This window comes from Fistularia commersonii, chromosome 9 (genome assembly GCF_037954325.1).
Source record: "Fistularia commersonii isolate RoL2024-O1a breed Wild chromosome 9, RoL_Fcom_v1.0, whole genome shotgun sequence".
NCBI classification, from domain to species: Eukaryota; Metazoa; Chordata; class Actinopteri; order Syngnathiformes; family Fistulariidae; genus Fistularia; species Fistularia commersonii.
The window spans coordinates 13160854-13187335 of record NC_141292.1 but is presented as its reverse complement, the minus strand read 5'-3'; the positions used below and the strand labels follow the sequence as shown (position 1 = coordinate 13187335).

Genomic DNA, 26482 nt, shown 5'->3' with positions numbered 1-26482 from the left:
ATGCTTTCACATTTGTTTGATGTGTTTTTTTTTTACAAACATGCTATAACTATAGTAAGTAAATACAATATATGTATTATACATAGAAATTTATTTTTTATATTCTTATGAGAATTCAAGAAAGGATTTTTTTTTTAATTTAAAATGTCTGTCATTCCAGAGGGAGAAATGTATCGAGATAGTTTTATTTTAGCTCACGTTGTTGACGTTTTGAAGAACAAAGACGTTGAAGAGCTCGTCTGTGCAGCGTTTGTCCAGCAGAGGGCGACAACGCTTCACGTCTTATTCGCTGACATATTGAAACATGGCGGAGGGGAGCTGTGGACGCTGCATCGGTTGACGCTGTTGGCTGTTTAAACACGCCAGAGGAGGTCACAGTCACCGCGGGGAGAGCCGAGGTGTGGACGGGGCCTCGCCTTGCGACGCTACGCTTTCGCACCGGCCGGAGGCTTCGTTCAATTTGACGCCGAACACGACCGGTGACGGCGGAGAGGAGCTGCGGGAAACAAGTCGGACATGAACGGGGTAAGTTTGCTGGTCTGTGCTTCCGCGCGGAGACAAGCCCCCGAGAAGTGGCGAAAGAGCGCTTAAGTGTATTAATTCTCCCCCAGAGGAGGAACCCGGGGTTTCTGACTTTGTGTTTCCGTGATATTTTCATTCTTTCCACCACCGTTCCCGAACTCAGCGCGGTCGGAGCAGCCTCCGACCTGAGCCCTGTTTGTTGAACATTCGCTAACATTAGCTTAAAACGGAGCAACATACGCCTGTTTGCTAACACAGGCTCCTCGCCGTTAGCCCACAAACAAATATTTGTCACAGTATTGTGTATTTTTAAGCGTTTTCTGGGATTTTTCAGTCTAATGCGGGGCGGTTACCACCCTCTGTTTAAATGTCCCGAGGCCTATCCGTCATCGGACTCGCTGGGTGTGGGTGTGGAGCCAGCATGGTCCCCTCCCACACGGGGATGGGCGGCTCGGCTGAGCTGGTATTCGTTGCTCTTTACTTATTAAAACCCAAGTCTGTTAGTTTTCCCCCTCAGCAGGAAAAGTATCCTACTAAGAGCGGAGTCCCAGTCATGCATTTACATCATGGGCAGCAACGATTATTAAGTGAGTCGATGAGAACCTCATCTTGAAGTCGATACAGAAAATCCGGTTGTAGTTTAGACGTCTTATAAATAACCAGAACACACTCAAACACATCCGGTCAATCGTGCTTAGAGTTATAAAACCCATCTACGTTTTCAGGGAGCCTAAAAACTTGAGTCAAAACCTTTTTCTTTTTTTTTCTGCATTGCAGTTTGGAAGAACTGTTGGCATGCTTCGGCACAGTTTTGCACCTTTGACAATGCTCCTGAAAGTACAAAAAGATTTAAAGAAAGCCCACCCCCTTATACATGCATTAAAATACATGTGAAACAGTAAGCATATACAAAAAAGGGATACATGTTAGTGTAGACTACCCAGGAGAGTACTGTTAAAAACTTCAATTGCATTTATTTTACCCCCTCCCCCTCTAAATTCACAGGAAGTCCTATGCAGCAGCCATCCGGTGTCCGTCTTAAGCTGCACCAAGTCCATCTCACCGGTTCACGATGACATGACCATCAAAGCGACGCAGGACGAGCGATGCTCCCCGCTCTGCTTCCAGTCCGTTGACGCCCTGAGGCCGGCAGATGGTGCGTGTGTTTACTGCAGCGCCGCCATTGAAGTCTGACCATGCAGTCAGTCTGAAATATTACATTCATTATCTACACTGCTTATCCTGCAGTCACGGCCGCAGAGGAGCTGGGGCCTATCCTAGGGCGAGAGGCAGGGTTCATCAGTCGCCAGTCAATCACAGACGTACAGATATAGAGACTTACAACCCTTTACTCCCTCATTCTAACATCTGGGCAATTTAGGGTCTCTATTAAACCCACTGCAAGATTTTGGACTGTTGGTGGAAACTGGAGAACTCAGAGAAAACCCCTGCAGACATGGCAAGAACATGCACACTCCTCACTGAAAGGCGGCCTGTCGGGTCCCTCCTGCTATGAAGCACTAGCTGAGACACTAACTAACCGCCATTGTGCTGCCTCAGATTATCACCTCAATGATACAATCAATAATTCACCATATTCAATGCGAATATGAAACATCAGTAAAGTAACAAGGTGTCTGCTTTTATTTTGAAATCAACACCTCTATTCTGTGTCACTTTTGTGACAACAAAAAGAAGAAACATCTAGCGGGTTTGAATCTGCACTCCCAGCTAAACAGAGGTTGATACTTGCTTGGCCGTGAGTTGAAGCATCGGTGTCAGGACATCTGATGTCCACATTTTCATTTAGAACCTTGACAGCTGATGTTGAAATCGTGCCGTTGTGCTGAAATTTTCGTCGTCAATTGATAACTCAAACGGCAGTACCAGAACTTCAGAATCGGACCCGCTGGGCTAACTGATCGTTTACTTGTTCTCCATTAAAAAAAAGGCTGGAGAACGAACCCCATCAGCTCCGCCAGAGACAACTCCGTGCGTGACTCCACTGAGACGGAGAGCAGCTACAGCCGGCGTTCACCCTGCTGGCCCGACGACCGGCCATCGCCCCCGCAGCTCCACTTCACCCAGACCCGCCTGCAGCCGCCCAGCAGCCTCCCCCTGCCCCTCAGTCCCGGCTTGCCTCACTCCCCCCTCCACACCGCCGCCACCACCAGCGGCACCAAGAGGAGGAGGAGGAGGAGGGGCGTCACAGGCAGGCTCAAACAGAAGAAGTCTCTCCCCAGAATGTGAGTGTAACGGCATCGTTCCGACCAGAAGCCTACCAAAAGCTCGCTGCTCTGACAGGCCTCTGTTTTCCTTATCTTCCAGCTCGCGGGGGAAAATCTCCCAGAATCGAAAAGTCACTGACTTCTATCCGATAAGACGAAGCTCGAGGAAGAGTAAAACAGAGCTGAAGGTAAAATGAAGTTCATTTCCGATGAACATTTTCTTTTTTCACTTTGAGTTTTGGAAGGGAATCCAATTATCTTGGAAGATGGGGGGGGGGGGGGGGGGTCAATTTATTTTAATGCCTTGCAGAAAAGAAGCGGTTTCACGGATATTCACAGGTTATAAAATAATAATCTGCATCTGTCTCAGAAATAGCGTCTTATCAAGCCGCTTTTAAAAAGTAAACCATCTCAGACTAGTCTATTCTGCTGCCATGAATTTTCTTTGAGTGTCTCATCCATTTAAGTCATAGTATTTTGGTCCAATTCAAAACCTTGTATATTCGTGTACTTCTTTAATAATTGGGTCAAACAGACATTTTGTCTATGGGGGTTACAAATCACAGCGAATTTATCAGTTATTAAAGGGCTACAACTATAATTCTGAAGAAAAGTCAGGGCCGTAAGGAGATAAAGAGCTTTTTCAAAAAGTCATTGTTCATACGGTTAGTTGAGGAAGAATTAAACTAATAGTTAGGATAGAGGGGTTTGTGTCCTCCTAACCGCAATGCATTTGTGAGGTTGGATGTTCAACCTTGGCTTAATAAACCGCAGCTCTCCACTCCTTCTGTTCGCAGTGCGAACAAAAGAAGCTCATCGACGACCTCATCATGAACGGGATTGAGGAGGGAATGAAGGTAGCGGCTTTCCCTTGATGCTCCCTCTGTGGAAATGTTTTGATTTGGATTTTCAAGCTTTCTTTTTAAATAGCTAATTCCCCTCTAATAAAAGTGGCTTCACGGCCAATTTTTAGACACATTTTCAGATTTATTTCGGAAAACCCTCGATTTATCTCTTCTTGGCACAGTTTCATGTTATTTTTCTGCAGATTTTTTTGTCTTTGTTGAATTTCTTTGGATGATGAACTGGGTTTCAGGTTGTTGTTTTTTTTTTCCCCCAAGCCCCCAGACTGTTAATTACAAAATGAACCACCCGGTTCTCCTCAGAGATTCTGAATCAGACTTGTCTGATTTGAGTACAGAGATTACTTTTTTTTTTTTCTTCTTCTACTTTAATCTTGAACCCCTTGAGGATAAGCTTTGCCAACGCCTTAAAGCAGGGCGATTCATTATGGTCTCACTTTTGGTGGCGTTTTCAGTAAGAAAAACATGTCTCACTGGTCATTTTAAGACAAACCTTTCTGAAGAATTTTCCAGTACTTGTTTTTCTTTTCTTATAATTCTTTGGCCACCTCTTGCCCGATGACAGCTGGGATAGGCTCCAGCATCCCCCCTGACCCTGAGTGCACAATAAGCAGAAGAAGAGGGATTGATGGATGCATATATATGTGTGTGTGTGTGTGTGTGTGTGTGTGTGTGTGTGTGTGTGTGTGTGTGTGTGTGTGTGTGTGTGTGTGTGTGTGTGTGTGTGTGTGTGTGTGTGTGTGTATTAGACGGAATGAATACTACTGCTTTGTTTCTTCCTACCGGTTTGCTCTATTCTGTGTGTTACTCTTGTCATAAATACACCAGAAGTTGAAAAGGATTCTTCCTGAGATTCTCCTCCAGATTCTCATCCAGAACCCTCTCCTCCCCTTTTTAAGATGCAGCACATAGAGGGAAAAGGCAGGGCAGTTTTAGCAACGCGGCGCTTCCGGAAAGGCGAGTACGTGGTTGAATACCACGGTGACCTACTGGAGATCACCGACGCCAAGAAGAGGGAGGCGGAATACGCCCAGAGTCCTGACACCGGCTGCTACATGTACTACTTCCAGTACCTCTGCAAGACATACTGGTGCGTCAGTTGGGGCCCTGCATCCACAAACATTAAATTCTGACATCGCAACACCATGTTTCTGCACTTTTTAAACGCAAAATGCTACAAAGCCGCCGTGGCAGTGGAATTTCGAGGGCTGTCCCTTGGAGTGCACAGGTCCCGGTGGAAAATATAAGCCGCGCGTGGCTCTGATTGTCCGAGGGAGATTCCCCGTCGCTGTCGTCATGGGAACGAGTTTGAAATAAGAGCCCACCTCAGTTTCGTGCCGGAGGATTGGAATACCTTGTTCAATTATCAGGTTATTACTGCACAAAAGGCACAGTTTGAGTTTAGTTTTCCCTGTGTCAATAACTTTGTGGAAGTAGAGGATGATTGAGTCGGGTTTCGTTCAGCGCTTACTTATTTTTCCGAACCAATGCCGCCATCTGCCCCTGTTTCCACAGCGTCGACGCCACGAAAGAAACGAACCGCATGGGCAGGCTGATCAACCACAGCAAGAACGGAAACTGCCAAACCAAACTCCACGACATCGACGGCGTGCCGCACCTCATCCTGGTGGCGTCGCGGGACATCGACGAGGGCGAGGAGCTGCTGTACGACTACGGCGACCGGAGCAAGGCCTCCATCGCAGCATACCCATGGCTCAAGCACTGAACCCCATGGGAGAGAAGGGGGGGGGACCAAAAGGGAAAAAACCATACGGTAAAAACAATAGCCGGTGTAGAGAAACGCCTTAGAAACACAACAGGAGCCAGCCGCGGTTACGGTTGCCGGAGGGGCCCAAGGGGCGTCTCCTCAAACCTCGAGGTCCGTCTGCGTCGTCAGACATCACTTTTATTTATATGTGTATACGAAACATTCTGGTCGTTCTTGCTGCACATTTCTTTTGTACATTTTTGTATTTCCTATAGACCAAGGCTTCTGCAGCATGCAGGTGGTAGTCGACGCATTTTTATACCGCTTTCTCTTGATTAGTCCTTAGATACTTGGCAATACTTGTGTATTTATGGCCCCGGAGCCCCTCAGGATCAACAGGAACCACGAGATGCAAACCAGGAGGCCCTTTTTTAAAGATAATGTTGAGTTGAAGTGGAGTTTAATTTACAAACATCACTACAGTACCACGCGCGCACACACACAGTCGGGTGTTTGCGTGGCGGGAGTGACAAGGCTCAATTCGCAGGTTGGTCCCCCCACCTCCCCCCCAAAAAAACCCATCAAATGGAATTTTTAAAAACCCAAAGTAATTATATACAACGTTTGTTTTGTTAATTTGCCCATGAATTCTTCAATTATTGTAAACCCTTTAAATAACAGTCATAGACAAGATGATTATATTAAACAAAGAACACCACTTGAGAATCATGTGCGAGAAAAATTAACGAAAAGAAAACACCAAAAAATAAACAGGAGATAACTTTTTTTTAAATCTCTTCTTCAAATAAGGTCTAATCACTGAAAGTGAATTTAAAGCCTCATCCTTTATGTCCCCCATTTACGGCTTTTATAAACACTCAATACCTGCACTTCGTCACTCCTTTGCAGTATTATTAACACCAATAACCTGTTCAACCATTAAGCCTGACAGACAAAACTTATCCCAAAATAGCTTACATATTATTACTGTGATATAACTACAATAGTTACTGCAGACAAACTGACAAATACTGCAAAGCAGACACATAAGTAGCATCATATATGCTTTTAACCACGTTACCGGACAAACATGAAATGTCATTCCCCTATACTGTGGGAATATAAACTCTTTTTATTTTTTTACATCATGCCTAAATCTCTATTTCTGTCATTTTGTCCAGTTGCAATAAAGTTTAACTTCATTTTGACATAGCACCTGTACCGTGTAATTAGCTGCGATGTAGGAATCAACAGCTCGAATACAAAAAATGTAATTTCACAACATTGTGAACTTAATAGATTTCAGGGCTTATGACAAAAAAATGTGGGAGTTGCAGTGTTTTTTGATAATAAAGTAATAATATATTGTGTAAATAATCAAATTCATACACGTTGCATTTTTTAAACTATGGAGCGAAATTAAACTTTCTAAATATTTGATTAATGGCTGAACTTTCACAATAATTAATTTAATTTAAAAAAAAAATCATTTATTGTTTTCAGGCTGTTTATTGTGTCATGCATTAGGTTACTACAAAATCCCGATGCTATTACCTGGATGTTACCTCACACATTACTACATCCCCGCTGGCGTTGGGAGACACTTGCAGGCCCGTCCGCATTTTGTTTACTCACACATAACTGGAATACACACCCACTTCTCATTCCGACCAGGACCGTTGCGGCCCTCAAGCCTCCGAGCGCCTGCGAGCCGCGTCGCTCCCGCTGCGCAGACCTCCGTTCCACCTCCACACATCCGCCGTAATTCGGCAGAAAGACGATCATTGTGAAAAACATTGAGCCTCTCAGTTCTATTCATTCAGTTATTTATTTCTAGGTCATGTTTTCAGCTTATTAAAAGCCAGGAAGTCCAAAATTTTCCCCAAAGCTACTAACTCCGGCTCTCTGTGCATCTTATTGTTGTTTTGTGATTGTATTACTTCTTCTTTCTGACTAACTGCGGGTTAAATCAGTCCGTTAAATCAGGTGAAAAGGCCGCGTTCAAGTGTAGCGGGTCTGAGCTCAATCCACGTTGAGTCAAACCTTCACTTCTGATTAAAAATCAGGATAACAGTCAAAAATATTCTGTATTCGCATCCCATGAATCAAAAACCCAAAACAAAACAGCACGTTAGTCATTCCCTGAAACAGTTTCTGAGCAGATCTGCTCAAACGGGGGTGGGAGACTATTTTTAGAGGCATATTAATTCACATTTGCTGCTCCGATGGGAATCCTGCCGTCGGACCGTTTGTGTGTGTGGACTGAAAAATGCGTGTGTTTAGTCTTGGGATCAAGGAATGACTGACGGGTAACAGGAAAGTGCTTCCCGATGAAATCACTGCACGACCGATACTGTGGTCTGAAGTCGTGTCATCAAAATATAGTGGAAATATCGAGTAAAAATACTCCTTATGCCGAAGTAGTACTCTGAGGGATCAAATATACTTCTGGTTTCAACTTGTTATCCTGGGAAATATCGAGCGAACGGCGACGAAGAGGTCTTATCTGTCAACGAAAGTCAAGGTGTCACTATCAGACGCCGTTTCAAAGTCTTAAGTCCCAAAAACTAAGCGCAGAACCAAAATGAAAACCTAGTGAAACGCAAGTCGGGCTCAAAGACGCTGTTTGCATCCGCCATCATGTTTTAAGCTCTCCTCTCTAGTTAATTTAGCCTTACCAAAAGGCCTTGTGTGTGTGTGTGTGTATTTGCACGTGTGTGTGTGTGTCGGTCCACCCAATCATTATTGGCTCCTTTGATGAACTGAGAGACTGTTTGTATAATTTTAAAGGAAATATATGACAGGAAGTGAATCTATACTGGCTGGAAGTGGGTCTTAAAACATAAACATTTCCACTGGATGCAACAGTCGAACACATAGAGATGAAGTTATTTTGAAGTAATTCAAAATGTACGCGGAGTCTCTCGCGTTTTCGACCGCAGCGGCGAGAGGTGAATACTGATTGAGACTTTTGATAACTTTTTCCTGATTCTGTTAAATGGTCGATCCCAGGAGCCGAAGTCACACGTCAGAACGTGTCCTTTAGGGACCTCCCTTTTGCGTAGCACAAACTGCTCGTCTCCAGTTATTAAGAATTCATTCGATTTTTTTTCTTTCTTAGTTTAAATCGTGAGTGTGACGTTTTCTGTCGGAGAAAAAAATGTCCCTTTGAAAAATAACAAAATGCATTTCATGCAACAGTTCATTGTTGACATCGTCCGTTGGCCACTGTTAATCGGGCTCGGATGCATCTCATTAGATTCGACCGCCGCCTACAACGATGTGATGTCTCCAGTTACCAACGGAAAGCTTACTTCCTGCGGTTCACCAGTCTAACTGCCTTAGTGGCAGGTTCAGCGCGAACACAGAATCAGTAAAGAGGTTATCGGATCGGCGCCTGTCCACTGGTCACACAAATGCTCCATTTGACTCAGAGAAGCAGCAGAACTTTGGGTGAAAACACGGCAAAGACTCGTGACATCGCTTGTACATAAATGGCGATGAGGGACATTGTTCACTCATAGGTGGTTTTGCGACAATCGCCGCCAACCTCCCTTATTTTTATAATACAATTATAGAATACACAGCCTGAGAAATCCGTCTATCTGAACAGAATTGCAGACATTTCCAGTCACTCTACAAGCAGAATTCGTAAAACACAGTTTTGTGGTTGTTACTAGCAGTAGTCACTCATAAAGCTATTATTTTATATAATTTTCAGAGACTTCCTCCTCACGAGGGGTTTTTCGGTTTTGTTTTTCTTGCCAAAAAAGCAGATGCAAATATCAATATATCTCATGTTTGTAGCTTCATTTGACAGATCCTCAGGAGCGGGGGTTGGCTAATAGAAGCCAATGGCTCAGATTTGTCTGTAAAAAATGCTTTTTATCATTGTCATGTTTTTTGAACGTAGGTAACTGACCTGAGATCTGATGTTTCTTTTATTGCAATACTTAAATTTAAAAACATTTATTGAAAAACTTAATCTGAAGAATCAATAATTTGACAGAAGAATTTGTGTTACAGGTCCTTTTCATATTTGAGAATTAACAGTCAAAAAATGAAAAAAAAAAAAACCCTTTTGTTTTAACAACGAGCAAAAAAAATGGTTCAACAGGGTTTTTTGTATTTTTTCTTTGCTTTGAGAAAAATGATATTTAACAAATGGGCTAAACTTGATTTTTAAATTTTCTGAAATGCCACGCAATATTATTTTTCCAAGGAAAAGACATAATGTTGAGTTCAGGCCACTTTTTCCTTCCGCTATTTTTGTCTGGAAGATTTAGAAAGTTAAAATTAAAAAATATTCTGGTTTAAGCTCTAATAGAATATGAAAAGAGCAAAGGACACAAATGTGATTTTAAAAGTATTGCAAGGATTTATGAATATTCATTATAAACATGTAACACAAAAAGCATGATAATGAGTTGTAAGCAGCTATAAGGTGAAATTATTTGGCTTCATAGAAGCGATGCTAAGCTAATGTCAGTGCTAGCTTCCTTTAGCTTCTTCCTGTTGAGGGTGGTTATGACTTTTTCCTCAAGAAAGTCTCCCCAAAGAGCCCCAACTCCTCCCCCTAAATATAGATTTTTAAAATTATATGTCACCAGATTGTTAAGAGAATTTAAGTGAGCAGTGTGACCGGACTCGAAAGAAATGAAAGCACGACAGGTCAAGTCTGTAAAATGATCAAAAATGTTCACTATATTGTTATTATTGAATCTCAAGCATTATTTTTCTAAGTCCTGCATTTCATTTTTAATGATCACTAGTGGTAGAAGAGCCTCTTATATCTCTGTGTATTTCAGGAAGACATATAAATGAAAAAAAAACAACAACAATGTAATAACGGATCTTGACACCAAACAGTAGCATCATGTTACCAGTGTACAAAGTTTGCATTTGAGCCTTTCTTAAACAAATGTCACTCTTTGGATTATTCCTTCTTTTATTCTTAATGTGAAACTAATGCAATAATGTCAGGCGGGTGCAGCTGACCCCGTCGACCACTTTAGGGAAAACTAGATTTTTGGTGTTGTAGCGTTTAAAAAAAAAAAAAAATCTTAATGCTGGGGTTTAGACATCGAGGAATAAACATGTGATATGCAACTCAGATTAATGTGTGACTCCTCTGTTCTTATAATTCCACAGAAATACTCAATTTTTCATCAAATCTCTGCTCCTGTATTCCGTGAACCAATCCCCTCTATGCATTTCAAAACAGTTTCACTACTTTCATAATCCCATGAGAGTATACTTTTAAGTTTTTGTTGAACACGTCATGTCTAAATAATCCACCAGGGGGGCGATTAACCCAGATTAATCCGCAGCCCCGTCAAATAAATCTCTGCCGGAGCCAATCGGGACTGGCACCTGGCGAGAGGCAGGGTTTAACTTGGACAACGGGATGATGTAGCGAGAGGTTTTTTGCAAGTAGAGAAAACAATTAAGGCCTCAAGAAATGACAAACGTTGAAATGATAATTAGCAAAAAATGAATTGAAATCAATTTCAAGAGCAGTAAGTAATCAAAATGTAAAAAAAAAAAAAAATTACAAAAAAAATTGCCTGGAAGATAAAAAAAAAGACCTTTGTAATCACAAAAAAACGGGAAAATGAATTAAAGTATCCTGACGAATGTGCTCCAATCGTTTTACATATGGGTTCCATTCACTGTGAAAAACCATTCACAGTTTGGCTTCAAGACTGGACTAAAAGAGAGACCGCTGCACTTGACGTATCTTTTATTAATAATATAAATATCAAATATCACTCAAAGTCCATTTTTGTGGATATTAGTATCCCAATGCCATGACAACTTTTTCAAATATGTCAAAAATCACCTTTTTTTTTGTTTTCCTCCAGTCATATGACACGATCGCCGTCCTGCTGCCGGACAAGCAGTTTTTTTCAAACGCTTCAAGGAAGCTGTAAGAGTCTCAGTGTTTACATTCGATCCACAGCAAATGGGTTTTTAAAATATCTTTGATTTGTTTGTGGATTAGATTTGCTTCTGGAATAGATGGAAACATGATATGCGGGTGGGACTTCACGTGTTTACTCTGTGAATATCGCTTGTCTTGACTTCAACCTCGGCTTCATTATTGTAAATTTCATTCTGAATTAATGAGAAGCACAAATTTACCCCCCCTCAAAATAAATACAATTTATAAAATAAAACAACAGCTTAGAGTTTTAGATGTTGACAGAGATTCTTTACGTGCTGAATTATCACTTTGGAGTTCCAAAGTAAAAGGTTTTGACATATTTTTTTCTGTGTTTTGACATGTTAGTCATTCATTTTATCAAACTTTTATGCACTGTTTTCAATTTGCATTTCATACACTGCGAACATAATAAATAAACAAAGGGTCTTTAAGTGCTTTCACATCCTCAGTAAATATTCCGAATTAAGCTTCAAACACTGTGAGCTTGCTAGGGGAAAACACAGACTTTTTAAACTCGTCCGAAAAGGATTTGGGGATTTATATCTCCCACAAATATTCATGTATGTAAACCAAAAATCACCTTTTAAAAGCCCCAAAACATTGGCATCGTCGTGAGATGAATCTTACGAGACGGTTTCCGTAGCAACCGTTTCTGAAATGAAGCGCGGGACTTTTGGCGGCACCGACGCATCGCTAGCTCGACCTTTTGTTTTTTGCGTATTTATTTGGTCGTTAAACCAGACCATTTCTGTGTTTTTTGACCTTGGTGCTTAGGTAAAAGCCCCTAAAAATTAAAAAGATAAAGAAACAGCAAAACTTCATGTACTGGAGTTGACTGAAAAGTCACCACACACCGTTTGAGTCTCCAAACCATCGTCTTTGTTAGAAATAACTTTTCCATTTTTCCTTCTCTCCACTACTATTTCTTTAACCGCTCAAAAACATTCCACTTTCCATCAAACTACCTGGATTGACATCCTTCTCTTTCGGAAGTCGTCAAAAAACATCCGATACCAAAACACTTTCAGGCATTTTTAGGCTTCTACGCTTTTTATGTGCCATCTTTTTGTGCTTTTTTTTCATTTTTTATTTTTAGAGGCGAGACACTGCAGGGAAAACTTTCAGTCACAGGGTTTTGCTCTGTTTTTCTTCAAATTTGTGTGAAATTAACGGTCGAAAACACTTACGTAATTATAATCCATTTCCTTCAGAAAGGCTCCGCTAATGTCAGCAAAATATTAAATGGCTTAACTAAAAGATGAGAAATATTTGGCTAGTTCTTTTGTTTTCATGAATGTTTTCGATCATTATATTACATCTGTTTTATTTGAATTTAATTGGAAAGGATAAGGGCGAATTTTCTTGATCTTTTTGCCAGATCTTTTTAATACTATTTCTTATAATTATTTACCCTTACAAACAAAGTTTTTCTGCTGCCCAGGAGCTTCTCTTCCAATGCATTATATTCCGTTATAATGTTAATGATAAACTATTATAACTTATATCATTTCATTATAATACAAATGATTAAGAGTACATTGGAAAAAAAATCAGCTTTGTTGGTTGCTTTTGCTATTCGGCTGCAGCAGATTCGTACGATACTTCTGTTTAATTCATTGGAAAAGTCTGTAAAACGTCACCCTGGCAACCAGTATAGCCACTTAACACTTTTAAGAACTACTGAGAGTTATTTGTTTACTTTTAAATGATTCTCCGTCAGCGCATGGTGATAATAATTTGACCACTTTTCGTGCATTAGCTTCAACAATTGTAAAACAAAAAGGGATAGTGGCTTGTGCTTGAGCTAATGGCTAACAGGCTTTTTGTCCAATGATAATAAATGTAATAAAGCATCATTTTAGCATGTAAAAAAATCCTTTTTTTTTTGGGCGACAAAGCAAAGAGTGAGGAAAATTGCTGTAGATAAACCTGATTCACCTGCAGTTTCTCGCCTTATCAGCCATTGTGTCTCCAGCAGATACGCGTCCATCTCTGCTCTAACAAAGCGCAGGCTGTCCGGCTGTGCAGTCGACGCTCTGTGATTTGGCCTCCGGTGTGTTTCGACAAGTTTCTCAGGGCGCACCGATATTTCCACGGCGACCACCGGCGCCTACATGTGCTGCAACGCCTCCTGGGCCTGCTCTGTGTAGACGTCGTCCTTCCCCGACCACGAGCCGAGGACGCCGTCCGCCTGCAACGTTCGCTGCGAGCCGCGCTGCTTGTCCCGGGAGAAGAAACTAAACCTGGCGGGGAATGAGACGACTTTTAGTTCATCACTGCAGTAGCGTGAGTTTTTTTTCCAGTCGATCGGTCAATTTATTAAAACGATTGTCATTTTTCATGAGTTTATCGACTGATATTGGACTTGTAAATCCTGATCATGGGTTTAAAATTTAAAAAAATGTCGTAGCATAAAAAGGGATTTATGAATTGAATAGATCCTGTTACTATTTACCATGATACATTGGATTAAGAGAATTAACCCAAAAGTATATATCAGTGTATATTAAACATATCGATAATGAATAGTAGAATGTGTGTTTTTTTTTCAAATTCCTGACTGAATAAATTCCTTTTTTTTGGCAAATTTGATTCATTTCACCAGTCAGCTGTAATTCTTCATTGTAAAATGTACACAAATCCATAGGAAAATATAGTCACTGGCCGATTTGTTTGTAAGAACTACCAAAAGTTTACATATCTTTTTAATCTTAAAACCTGTTTTAGATTTTGATTAATCTTTAATCTTTGGGTTTTATTCTGATGATTTAGTCACTGCAGAGTTTTTTGGTATTCCACACTAATTATTTGGAAGTATATTTCACATACTACCAACAGTTAAGAAAGATATATCAAATGATACATTCAAATTTTCTTTTTTGGATTTTGTTATCATTTTAGTACATTATCCTTTTTATGCAATAAAGGTGTTGTGAACACCCCCAGTAGAGGCCAGTAGAGGGACTGCAGCTTGAGGGCACTTGCAGGACGAGCTGAAAAATATATCCTCTTTTTAAAAGACCCCCATCCACAACCCTCTTTTTTTCACCATTGGAGGCATTTTGTTGTTGTTTTAGACACTGATGTGGGAAAATAACACAAACTACAAGTGTAACCAGTGTGAGCGGCGGAAGAAAAGTCAGCTATGAGTGCTTTTAATTACTAACTATTGGAAAAAAAGAATTAAAGGTGCTCGGGTTCGGATTATTCGGTTACTGGGAGGGAACGGACCAGACGTGACGACTACATCTCAATTCTGACTGGCTGATTTTCACGACCCGCCGCCATCTTATTGGACGGCTCATTAGACAACCCCACAACCAGCCAATCAGAATACTACGTGAGTTTGGGGTTATAGGATGTGAAACATGCGTTTGGACGGTGATTCTGCTGTAAGCTCAGGGCCAAACAAAAATGTGGGGGGGGGGGGTCATACACGTGATACGAGACGTCTGATTGGCTGTAAAGTGGGGTCGTCTGGGATCATGCCAGCCGCCACCATCGGCATGATGGCCGTGAAGATCCTGTCAGGCACAAGACACACACACACACACACACGCGCACACACACACACGTACATAGGGAGACACAGGGAGGGGAGGAGACGGGGATGACGTCAAACTTTGACCTCAATTATGAAAGTTCCCTCTCAAACCAAAAGAAGTCACGATTTGTTTTTGCTTAAGAAAGATAGAGGATGAAAATGGGCAGGGCCCTTTGGGCTGGGATGAACGGATCTTAAAAACCTTTCCTGACGGATCAGATCCAAACCTGCAGGGGGCGCTGCTTTAAATAAAAATAGTTTTTGTTTTACAAACAAAAAAATGTATTTCTGATGACAGATTTGTGTCTTTTTTAATTTGTTGAAAGTCTTCTAAACACAGTCCACCCTCATACATTATCATGTCACAGTATGTGTGTGTGTGTGTGTGTGTGTGTGTGTGTGTGTGGTTCCGGTACGTACAAGCGCTTGATTCCTGACTCGGGCTGGGCAGAAGAGCGAGAGCGAGTCCTTAATTCGGGCGACGGTGATGGAGACGGGGTCACCACCTCGTCTTCTGCCTCATCACTGCAAAAAGATACAGCACTTTGTTTAAGTCTAAAATGATAATAAACTTATTTGCAGAAGAAGTCATCATTTCTGTCATTTTTCTATCATTTTGACAGTAGACAGCAATCCCCTGCACACTTTCACACTCAGGGATATTAATACCAATCAAATGGTAATAACATTCAAATCTTTGTACTTTTTAAGACCTTAAAACACTTAATAGCCTTGACTTTGACACTTTATGGTTTTATTTGTATTTCTCATTCTCCCTCCTTCCTGCTATTATTTATTATTGTTATGTTTTTACTTGAAACTCTGGCACAACATTTCCTTCGGGATGAATCAAGTTGATCTTATTCTTATTCATATTCTTATTTACAATATATATAATACAGGACTGTCTCAGAAAATTAGAATATTGTGATAAAGTTCTCTATTATCTGTAATGCAATTAAAAAAACAAAAATTACTTTTTCATGATATTCTACTATTTTGAGATAAATCTTTGAGTTTTCTTAAGATGTAAGCCATAATAAGCAATATTAAAACAATAAAAGGCTTGCAATATTTCAGTTGATTTGTAAAGAATCCAGACTGTATTTTTCTGTATTATTTTTCTTTTTGTAATTGCATTACAGAAGATAAAGAACTTTATCACAATATTCTAATTTTCTGAGACAGTCCTGTATACATCAGGGGTCCCCAAACGTTTTCCTGCGAGGGCCAAACAACTTTTACCCTCTTAGACGGGGGGCCGGGACAATTTGTAACAAAAAGTGTGACGATCGCAGAGGCGTCTAAACGTAAACATTTATTGTTTTCCAGAAAGCCACACATAACCAAAAAGTAACCCTTTCTGGGATCTTGACAGGAAAAAAAAAAAATCAGAAAATAAATAATAACATTAATGAAATAAATAACACTATTTATGAAATAAATAATAACCAAATAACCATATATATATATATATATATATATATATATATATATATAAAATAACCAAATAACCAAATAAATAAGTTTTTCACAGAAAAAAAAAACAAGGAACATTGACTTTCTTGTAAACACAAGTGTTTGCAGCTGTCATATCAAATTCACTGAGAAAACCAGAAAGCAAGGAAACCCAACTGCTACCAACGCAACACAACCACACCAGTATGTTTGTAGAGCGGATTTTATCCCAGTAGATACCTTTATGATTATATTTGTTTGTACTCAGAATGGCTTGTTCAAGATAGAAAGGTAAGCTTACCAATATATGTTCATCCCGATTAGACAGTCAGTTGTGATGCTAACAAGCTTTGACCAGTCCAAGTTAAACTCTTCCATAATGTAAAGTATACATTACATGCATAAGCACAAACACATATAGACCGAGGGTGGGCAAACTACGGCCCGCGGGCCACATCCGGCCCATTGGTCTTTTTAATCCGGCCCGCCAAAGATCGGTATAGAATTCACTCTTGACGTGAATGATTGAATGATTGGATCAATGAATGTGGGAGCTCAAATGGGAGATTATTTCATTTTTGGAGCTACTTGAGAATTTTCCTGAGCTGAATGACACATATTGGCTTTGTGATTTAGCCTTTACTGTGGACATACTGACACACAGGAATGAGCTGGATGTGAAGCTACGAGGGAAAAACCGGTTTGTGCATGAAATGCAAGCAAACGTCAGAGCCTTCAAAACCAAGCTGGTTTTATTTTCAAAGCAAATGTTAGACGAGTCTGATATGTACTGTTAACAAATGCGTATTGTTTAAAATGTATCATATCTTGTGGTGACCTGGCCCGTCTGTCAAATTTTAAAAGTCTACAGTCAAGGTCAACATAGAGCTTGTTACAGGCTGTTATTTAAAAAAAAAAAAAAACAATGAAAAAAACAACTATGATTGCTAATCCAATAAGAAAAAAAGAAAGGGAAATCTTCATAAAAAGTGAAAAATATGTTCTTCCTCATTCTTTTTGTCTCCATGACAGGGAATTATAACAGCTCTCTTCCTGACACTTCCCCCTCGCCCTGGTTCAAAAGTGGTCTTACAGACTCACCGGAGCTCTTTCTAGGAAAGGAAACCTAAACCCCTGCAACACACACACACACACACACACACACACACATAAGAGGTGAAGAGAAGCGAGGGCGAAGGAGAACGGGTACCTCTTGTAGTAGGCAAGCTCCTCCTGCAGCAGAAAGACTTTTGCCTTCAGCTCGTTCCTCTCGTGCAGGACGTCCCTCAGCTCCTGCAGGGTAAACCTCGGTCGGTTGGGGTCCTTGGAGTCCAGAGCGCCCGCTTCCTCCTCACACAGCGCCTCCTGCCAAGATATTCACTCGAAATCAGTTGCAAAGTTAAAATATTGGAACACATCGTACAGCGCCCCCTGGTGGCAAACACTGAACTGAGTCAGACATCAGGCCTTCTTCAAATACACAAGTTCCAACCTCCTTCCTGCCTCCACTTCAATTCTACCTAGTTTGATTGGAACGCTGAATACACACACACACACACACACACACACACAAACACACTAGCTGTGTGTGTTTACAGACTGCTGGACGGCTGTCATGCACTGAGCACAAACACACATCAGCACAATGTGACTGTTATGCAAAACTGCACACTGAAGCCCAACGGAAATATCAAGCCATTTTCAGTCGATGTTCGGTTTCAATAGATTTTTTTCAAGATTAAAAAAATAAATAAAATCTAAAAAATCAGCAAAAAGACTCGTGGTAAAAAAAAAACATCAACCAAAACATCAGGTTTAATACTTTTGAATCGACGAATTAGTAAATAAATCCTGTTAAATAAAACATTAATATATATATATATATATGTCTTAATTAAATAGAAATTCCTTCAAAATAAAAAAAGATTGAAAACACTGAATATGTCTGGCACTGTGGCAGCAGGTCAAGTGGGAAACGGTACTTATACTTCAGATTTTATTGGCCTGCAGTGACATGCTTGGCTCTTGTTATTATGGTGCCCTTAAAATGCTTCGAAAGAAGCGCGCTTGTCAAGGAACACATAACACTCCCAGAGAAGAGGCATTGAAGACATTCAACCAAACTGCTTGAAAATGTAGTACCTTAGCACCTATGAGGAATCACAAATACATCTGTGAGAATTCCATTCTTGTCATGTCTTGAAATGAGCAAGAAATGGCTGAAAGGGCAAGAACTTAGCTAAGAATGATCCAAAAAATAAACCTGTAAAGAGAGGAAGGAGGCAAATGCACAACACTTTCTTAGAATTTAAAAGCAATTACCAGAAAATCATCAGGACTTTCAGTTAGAGTGAGCACTTTTGGCTAATAAGTTATGTGCTGCTATGTGTCACTACATGAGACTTGACCCTAAGTACTTGAAATCCTCCAACTTATTGATCTCTCACCATTCCACCCGGGTTCCTTTCATTCACACACATATATTCTGTCTTGCTGTGACTAACTTTCATTCCTCTCCTTTCCAGAGCATACCTTCAGCTCTCAAGATTTTCTTCAACCTGTTCCCTGGTCCCTCACTACAGATCTCAATGTCATTTGCAAACATCATGGCCCATGGAGATTCCTGTCTCACGTCATCTGTTTGCCTTCCCATCACCACTGCAAACAAGAAGGGACTCAGAGCTGAGTCCTCACCTTGAACTTCTGTTACACCTACAGCACCTCACAACTGTCTCACAGCTAGCATACATGTCCTGCACCAATCTAACATACTTCTCTGCCACTCAAGACTTTCTCATACAATAGCACAGTTCCTCTCTCGACACCCTGTCCTATACTTTTTCTAAGTTTACAAAAGTGTAAAGCAGCTCGATCTGACCTTCTCCATACTTCTCTATTAGCATTCTCAAAGCAAATACTACATCTGTAGTTCTCTTTCCGGGCATGAAGTCATTGCTGGTCAGGATTGCTGACTGCTGCTCAATCTAGTTTCCACTACTCTTTCCCATGACTTCATTGTATGGCTCATCAGATTTATCCCTCTATAGTTATCGCAATTCTGCACATCCCCCTTATTCTTAAAAATGGGCACCATCACACTTCCTCTCCATACCTCAGGCATCTTCTCACTCTCTAAGATCCTGTTGAATAATCTAACCAGAAACACTGCCACAAGTGCCATTACCTAGACACTTCCATACCTCCACAGGTATCATTAGGATCAACTGCCTTTCCACTCTTCATCCTCTTCAGTGCCTTGGTCACTTCACTTTTATGAATCTCTTCTTCTTTGTGGTCTACAATAGTCACTTTTTCTACCCTTCTGTGTCTTTTGTTTCCCTCATTCATCAGCTCTTTAAAGTACTTGGGTGCTCCTACCTCTGGACTTAAGGTACCCTATGTGCCTATCTTTTCTGGAAAAAAGTATTCTTGACAGCCATTTCCATCCTTTTTGCATAGTCTACCACCATCTGTTCCTCAAACAACATTGAGCATCACACCTTCAATTTCCAGTTTCAGACTCATGAGTCTATGAAACTCTTTTTACCTCCAGAACATTCCTCACAAACTCCTCCTTCAAGATAACTCCTACTCCATTTCTCTTCCTGTCAGTACCATAATAGTACAAGTTAAAGCCTGCTCCTAAGCTTCTAGCCTTACTACCTTTCCACCTGGTCTCCTGGACACACAGTATATCCACTTTTCTTCTCTGCATCATGTTGACCAACTCTCTACCTTTTCCTGTCATAGTCCCGATATTCAAAGTCCCTGCTCTCTGTCTCAGACTCTTGCCTTTCCTCTTCTCGCTCTGCTTCCGAACACGCCTTCCTCCTCTCCTTCTTTGATCCATAGTAGCCCAATTTCCACTGGTACCCTGTAGGTTCTCTGCACCAATGCCGGTCGTTGCTAACCTCAACCCATCCAGTATGAGATGCTTGGGTTCGATTCACATATTTGCTTTTGGCACAAGTTTTATGCCGGATGCCCTTCCTGACGCAACCCTCTGCATTTATCAGGGCTTGGGACCAGCTCAGGGGGACTCTGGCCTGTGCCCACCTGAGGCTGCACTGCTGTGCGTGGCTACATGTTGCTCTGAATTTGTGTTTTTCTGTGCTATTGCGAGTTGCTACCTAAAGCTTTGTGTAGTCGTCTGCGTCACTCCGAATCGTTCGGCCGAGTTTAGCTCAGTATTTCTTCATATTGCTTCCTTGCCCCTACATATTGCTATTTGTCGTATTGCTTTGCCATGTGTTGCTATATTTGGCTCCACGTCGCTGGACAGATTCTAGTAATGACAGATGAATCGCATGCAGCTTGACTTCAGTTGGACTTGGAGTCGGGAGGGCAAACAAAGGTGCGGTTAGAGTCTATATTTAGAAGATCTGCGTGGGGCCTTGGCCGGCTAACGCTGTTAGAGGTCACTCACGTGTTAGTCTACCAGTTGGGGGTGAGGGGTCCAATGAGGACCTGTTCCCTCCGAGGGGTAGGGGGTTAGATTCAGGACACTCACAGCACTTCTCTAGCTACCGGTTCTCCATTTACCCAGAGCAACACTGCCTCGTCCTCCTCATCTTCCTCATCCTCCTCCCGCATGTCAGGGCCAAAGGAGCCGGGCGGGGGCTGCGGGACCGCGGGGGACCCACCCGTCAGCCCACGCGGGTCGGATTGAGCCGACCGGCCCGCGGCTCCCGCTGCCCCCGCCACAACGGCAGCTTCCCCCCGCTGATGGAGTGAAAGACACTTATTATCTTCACTTATTGCCACTTATTATTACCCCATCTGAGCTGACAATACAAAATAACTTCAATTTAAACTGAATGCAAAGCGACACAAAAATAAAATAAACACATTAAAGTAACTTTTTTTAAGTGATGAAGCATTACATTCACAAACTGACTATTATTTTAAGATCATAATTACTGCTCCTGTGGGAAAATAAAAAAAACATCTAATGATACATTAAATGCAAGATAAAATCACATAGCATTTAATTCACAAACTGACGATTATTTTAACATTATAATTACTGCTCCTGTGGGAAAATAAAAAAAAAACATCTAATGATACATTAATTGCTAGATAATGCCTTATTTCATTTAAAAGATATAAATGCAGATTTGTGTCTTTTCGTCGTTTGTTTTCTATTCCTGTGGTTGTCATGTTTGCACTGTCTCTATTTTGTTTTCATTGTTTTATAACTGAGACTGATCTTCATACATTGAGTACTTATCATCCTCATGATTAATAATAACAATTATGATGATAATGATAATAATGATATAAATATCATTATATTCAAATGGAGTTGTTCAGCTGCTGCTATTTTTTATGGACACTCAGCCACGGATCCAGTGGTTTTGTGGGGGACCAACAAAAGGAACACCAATAGGTGTTCAATACAGGAAAATACATGTATATTTCTTATCTTTTGCAGTTATAGACTTTTATGAATTTTATTACCTCTGCAGGTGACGGCGGCTGAGGCGGGGACTCCTCTGCATCCTTGGCCGGCGGGTCTCCCTGCAGGTGTTCCCTCAAGCGTACGACTTCCTGGCGGAGAGCGGTGACTTCCTGCTGGCGTGCCTGACCCCTGGCCTCCAGCTCCACCTTTTGTTCAATCAGGGCTTTGCCCTGGGCCTCCACCACCGATATCTTGTGGCGAAGGTCGTGGTTGATCTTCATCAGGCGAGACTGTTGCTGCTGCAGCTGCAGGGAGAAGACAGATACGATGTTTAAGATACAAGATGTGCGTCAATCTCTTTTCTTAAAACCATTTGTAACAAAAAAAAAAAAAAATTGACATGGATAGCTTGGAATTTCTCTAAAAAATTGAGCTTTTATTTTGAAAATCGCAACATGAGATGATTAGTTTGAGTTATAATGAAGCATCAATTTTGAGAGATACATAGATCGTTTGGTAAATTATCAACTTTAATGCAAACGATACGAGATATATGTAGGTCAAGAAGGATGAATGGATGGACGTTTTGACGGTCCTAAATGGGTTTCTGATGTGTCACGTGGACAACGACTGCTGGATCAGCTGAGCGAGAAGGAAGAGGAGGATAACAAAGACGAGGGAACGCCATGTGATTTATTATCAGGGAGTTCTGTAAATGTCCTGGTTCGGTATTTGTCAAACGACATATGCCGCGTCTCCTTACAGCCTCGATGTCCTCGTTCTTCAGGGTCAGCTCCCGGTCCTTGGCCCGGATCTCGTCACGCTGCTTATCCACCACCTCCTTCAGCTTCTTCATCACCTGCCTCTCCCTCTCGCTCATACCTGTGGGGGCGACATCAAGTCATCAGCAGCGTTTATGGCTCGCTAAGAACCGCGATGGATTGGGGGGCGGCCCGGATTCCTGCAAGTGCACGTCTGCGTGCAGCAGGTGTGCAGCCACACTGAGGCTGTGTTTCACAGTGACTGCGGCCACTGTGTGCCTCCACAGAGGCCTCCTTTGTATGCCGCCCAGGGGACACGGAGACGCGCAGCAGATGAAATACACCTCCATCGCGCAAGTCGATATAATCCGCATTATTCTGGCACCTCATGCTTATTCTGTTGCACACACTCCCAGGACAGCTGGAGGGGTCATCCGCTCATACAGCTCCTTAGCCCCCCCCACACACACACACACATACACACACTAACACTGATAATAATGTTTGGGTGTGTGCATGCATGTACATACATGTCCACACATATAAAATAATATTAATTTTGAGATGGGTGGGAGTTTGGGTTCAGAAGGTTGAAGTTGGAGCAAAGTAAAAGAGCTTTGGGGTCAAAAGACAAAAGTCAAAGACGTGCGGTAGGTCTTCCTCACCCTCGTGCCTCTGCAGGTCTTCCTCGCTCATGGGGTCCTTGATGGACATGTTGGTCAGGAGGGTTTTGTTTTCCTCCTGTAGCTGAGCGATCTGGGAGAGGAGATCCTGGGCCTCTCCTCTCCAGACGTCCTCCACCAGCTCCAGCTCCTGGACGCCCACACACAGAGAAGAAAACATTATTTGTTCATCCTGGTTATCATGACTGATTATGTATATCGGGCAAATGGGTGGTTTCTGGAGATGTGACACTTTCCTGCATAAATGAAACATTAGTATGCTGTCATGCAGCAGCGATGTTGTCACAATGATTTTCGGACAAATCATGGCGATTTTCAAAATCACATCGGGAGTATAGAAAAGACTTTTCTTGTGAATGTGGGAAATTCGCTAGCCAAGTTTCACGGCACATTTTCCCCACTCTTCGCATCGATTTACACTGTTTTCACAGAAATTCGTTACGTTTTCACGCACGTTTGTCTGTGTTTTCCCGTCGGCTCATGAGACGCGCTGCTGGACCACGTGACCTCGGGGACATTCACATTCTCCAAACTTCACAGTGGTGCAATTTGCGGAGAAGGGACAAATCGCCTGGTAAAAAAACCTACTGAATATTCCATTATTTAAGTCCTTGTAAAATCACTTCCACTCATTCCATAGAGTCTGGAGAACTTTCACCTTAGGCCTTCATGACCTCTAGAAGAGCTCAGTCTCTACCTGAAACTGAAATTTCATGTTTTTTGGGAAAATATTAAATCTGTTAGTCTCTCCTGGGGCTGCTGGGTTTTTGACGACTGAGATCTATTTCTTTGATCCAGTCTTTTTTGTCTTTTCAGGGTGTCGTGACAGAAACCTATCGCCTGTCACCTTGTCAGAGTTACCGTCATGGGGAAACTGACACATACTTTGACTGACTTTTTATAGCATCTCACGGAGCAACTCCAGGCAGCCACAATATTCCTCTCTGTTTGTGTGTGTGTATGTGTGTGTGAGTGTGTGTGTGTATGTGTGTGTGTATGTGTGTGTGCGTGTCTATGTTTTTGTGGGTGTGTGAGTGTGTGAGATGGTTTTGAGTGACCACATAACCCTTTTACACCCTGGTTACATCCCAGAGTGGCTACTTTACAGATTATCCACCGTTCAGAGGAAAATCAGCAATTTATTCCTTTACTAAATGACTCTTCTATTCTCTATTTAGTAACTGATTCATTTAATTTAATTCCTTGTGAGGTCTCGAGTTGATATGAATGTAATAACGGGCTTTCAAATGGCTCTTCGTCGTCTCACTTCCATCGGAGCCCATGAACTGAATCAGACTTAAGATTGTAATTTAGATACTGAGTTATAATAAAGCATCGGATTCACACACTTTACTGTTATTATTAATACCATTATTATATACACAGGGGAGATCTTTTTTTCAAGAATGATTTTCATGCTTAAAAAATATCATCAATTGATTAGTCACATTATCCGATGGACGCGTCAGCAATCCCTGTTTTTAATATTCTCTTTTCTTTGATTGACTATATTCTCAGACTTTGGGATTTCCATTTGTATTAAACATTGCAGAAGGAAAAAAAAACAGTTAAATTAGTCTGTGGAGGAAACTGTGATGAAGAGATTACAAGATAACCGTAATTAAAATGTCTTTTCATGGGAAGCCTCCGAGGAGCCCTCTCCTTCTTGATCTCCACCCATCCCGCAGGGCTCTATTGGACGACACGGATTCCTTCAGTAATCTCTATTTTGACAGCAAATTCTTCGTCGGTGCATTTTGGCGAGTGGGATTCAACATAATTTCAAAAAAGCTGAGATTCCTGCTTAAAAATCAAATGTGGGTGAAAGATCAACATCACATGCTCAGACCAGTAAATTGGATGCTGCTGAAAAGACTGGACGTCACAAAGGCAGCAGGTACAGGGGATCCATAATAAAACACTATAAAAACACTATAAAAACACTATAAATACAAACACAGTCACAGCGCAGGTTGTCCACCCAGGAGCTACTGGTAAGAATGACCCTTTAGCAGCATCTTGCTCAATAAACCTATTGTTCTGAAGGACAAACAACTAAAGAGAGCCGCAGAATGAGGCGCTCACCGCTTTATAAAGTTACATCAAATTTGATTTGTATGGCCAATTTATATTAGACGTGATGTATGGTGTTTTTCACTGACAGCAGGTCCAAACCATCTCCTCATAACATTTATAAGGAGAAAAAAATGACCCTCCAGCAAGCAATTAGCTACAGTGGCTGAGGAAAAAAAAATCGGAAATTTGATGGAAAATTGAACTTTTATAGATATCAGATGGTATTTAGGAAGACTTACTTTAATTATTCATTTTCTCCGTGACCCCCACCCCCACTCTAACCAGCCAAACACAGCTGTTTAACCCTTCAGTGTTCAGGTGGGATGCACCTGCAAGACACATCCTATTATTATTATTATTATTGTTATTGTTATTGTTATTGTTGTTGTTGTTGTTATTATTATTATTTCTTTCGCTTATTTAGATGGGTTAGTTTGATCAAATATGTATAAATATGTTTTCATAAAACGAAAAAAAAAATTAAACACACAATATGTGTAAGTGAGGCTTAATTTGAAGGAGGGGAACTGCCAATGATAGATAATTGTACTTCCAAAATAACCTGATGAAAAAGTTGTTTTCTTAATTAAGAAATTCAAAACTACCCCACGTCCACGTCTCCTTAACTATTCAATTCGTCAACTAGTTGTCAACCATGTGTTTTAAATAAACTTTTAGGTAGGAAAACAACCTTTCTGTGCTTCTTCTCCTTCTCCAGCCGGTCCATCCTCTCCAGCCGCAGCTTGTCCAGCTCCAGCCGCAGCTCCTCGGTCTCCGGGCTGATGCTGTTGCGGCTCACCAGAACCTCCAGGATCTCCAGCACCCGGACCACTTTGGGCATCAGCCGGGACAGAGCCTCGCAGCCGTACTGGTCTATGATCCGCTCGAACTCCTGGCCCACCACCGCGGCGATGTCGTACACGTCCATCACCGTGAGGTCGGCCACATTCTTCTCCAGGGCCGAGCCGGACTCCTCCATGTCTGCCGGCCGGGACACCCGTCGACCCTCTCCGGTTTCCTGTTTGTGTTTTCCCTCGGCCGCGGAGAAACTTCCTTCCCCCGCTTCCGACGCGGCGCCTCGAAGTTTACTAACAATTTCTAGCTTTAACACCGGCGGATAAAGACGTCGGAAAACGGGGTTTTAAATGTAACGCAGCTACCGCGCCGCCGTCCGTGAGCTCCGGGCCCGGACCTCGGCTTGTTGTGTTCGGCCTGAGTACCGGCGGCGTCCCATCGCTGTCCCGTCCGGTCCCCTCCGGAGGCGGCCGGTGACCGCCGTCAAGTTAGCCGT

The 26482-nt window shown here is 41.8% G+C and overlaps 2 protein-coding genes across 6 annotated transcripts; one reads left to right on the top strand and one right to left on the bottom strand.

Annotated features, from left to right (window-relative positions):
- The first annotated feature begins 303 nt into the window (after positions 1 to 303).
- kmt5aa (lysine methyltransferase 5Aa) lies at positions 304 to 8133 on the top strand. The gene is made up of 7 exons (XM_086152584.1): positions 304 to 525; positions 1528 to 1678; positions 2474 to 2768; positions 2851 to 2938; positions 3548 to 3607; positions 4513 to 4703; positions 5129 to 8133. The coding sequence occupies exons 1-7, from the start codon at positions 517 to 519 to the stop codon at positions 5337 to 5339; spliced, it is 1005 nt and encodes a 334-aa protein (XP_086008710.1). The 5' UTR covers positions 304 to 516; the 3' UTR covers positions 5340 to 8133.
- Positions 8134 to 11046: 2913 nt separating this feature from the next.
- rilpl1 (Rab interacting lysosomal protein-like 1) lies at positions 11047 to 26473 on the bottom strand. Of its 5 annotated transcripts, XM_086152580.1 has the most exons (9): positions 25883 to 26454; positions 23098 to 23245; positions 22435 to 22553; positions 21731 to 21976; positions 20813 to 20992; positions 17481 to 17635; positions 15233 to 15337; positions 14705 to 14792; positions 11047 to 13511 (listed from the first exon to the last, which is right to left on the bottom strand). In XM_086152580.1, exons 1-9 carry the CDS (start codon positions 26168 to 26170, stop codon positions 13506 to 13508), a joined length of 1335 nt encoding a protein of 444 aa, XP_086008706.1. In that variant the 5' UTR covers positions 26171 to 26454; the 3' UTR covers positions 11047 to 13505. The 5 variants fall into 5 exon arrangements, with proteins under 5 accessions (XP_086008706.1, XP_086008709.1, XP_086008705.1 ...); XM_086152583.1 differs by lacking the exon at positions 20813 to 20992 and having other exon boundaries at positions 25883 to 26473; XM_086152579.1 differs by lacking the exon at positions 14705 to 14792.
- Between the last annotated feature and the right edge of the window lie 9 nt (positions 26474 to 26482).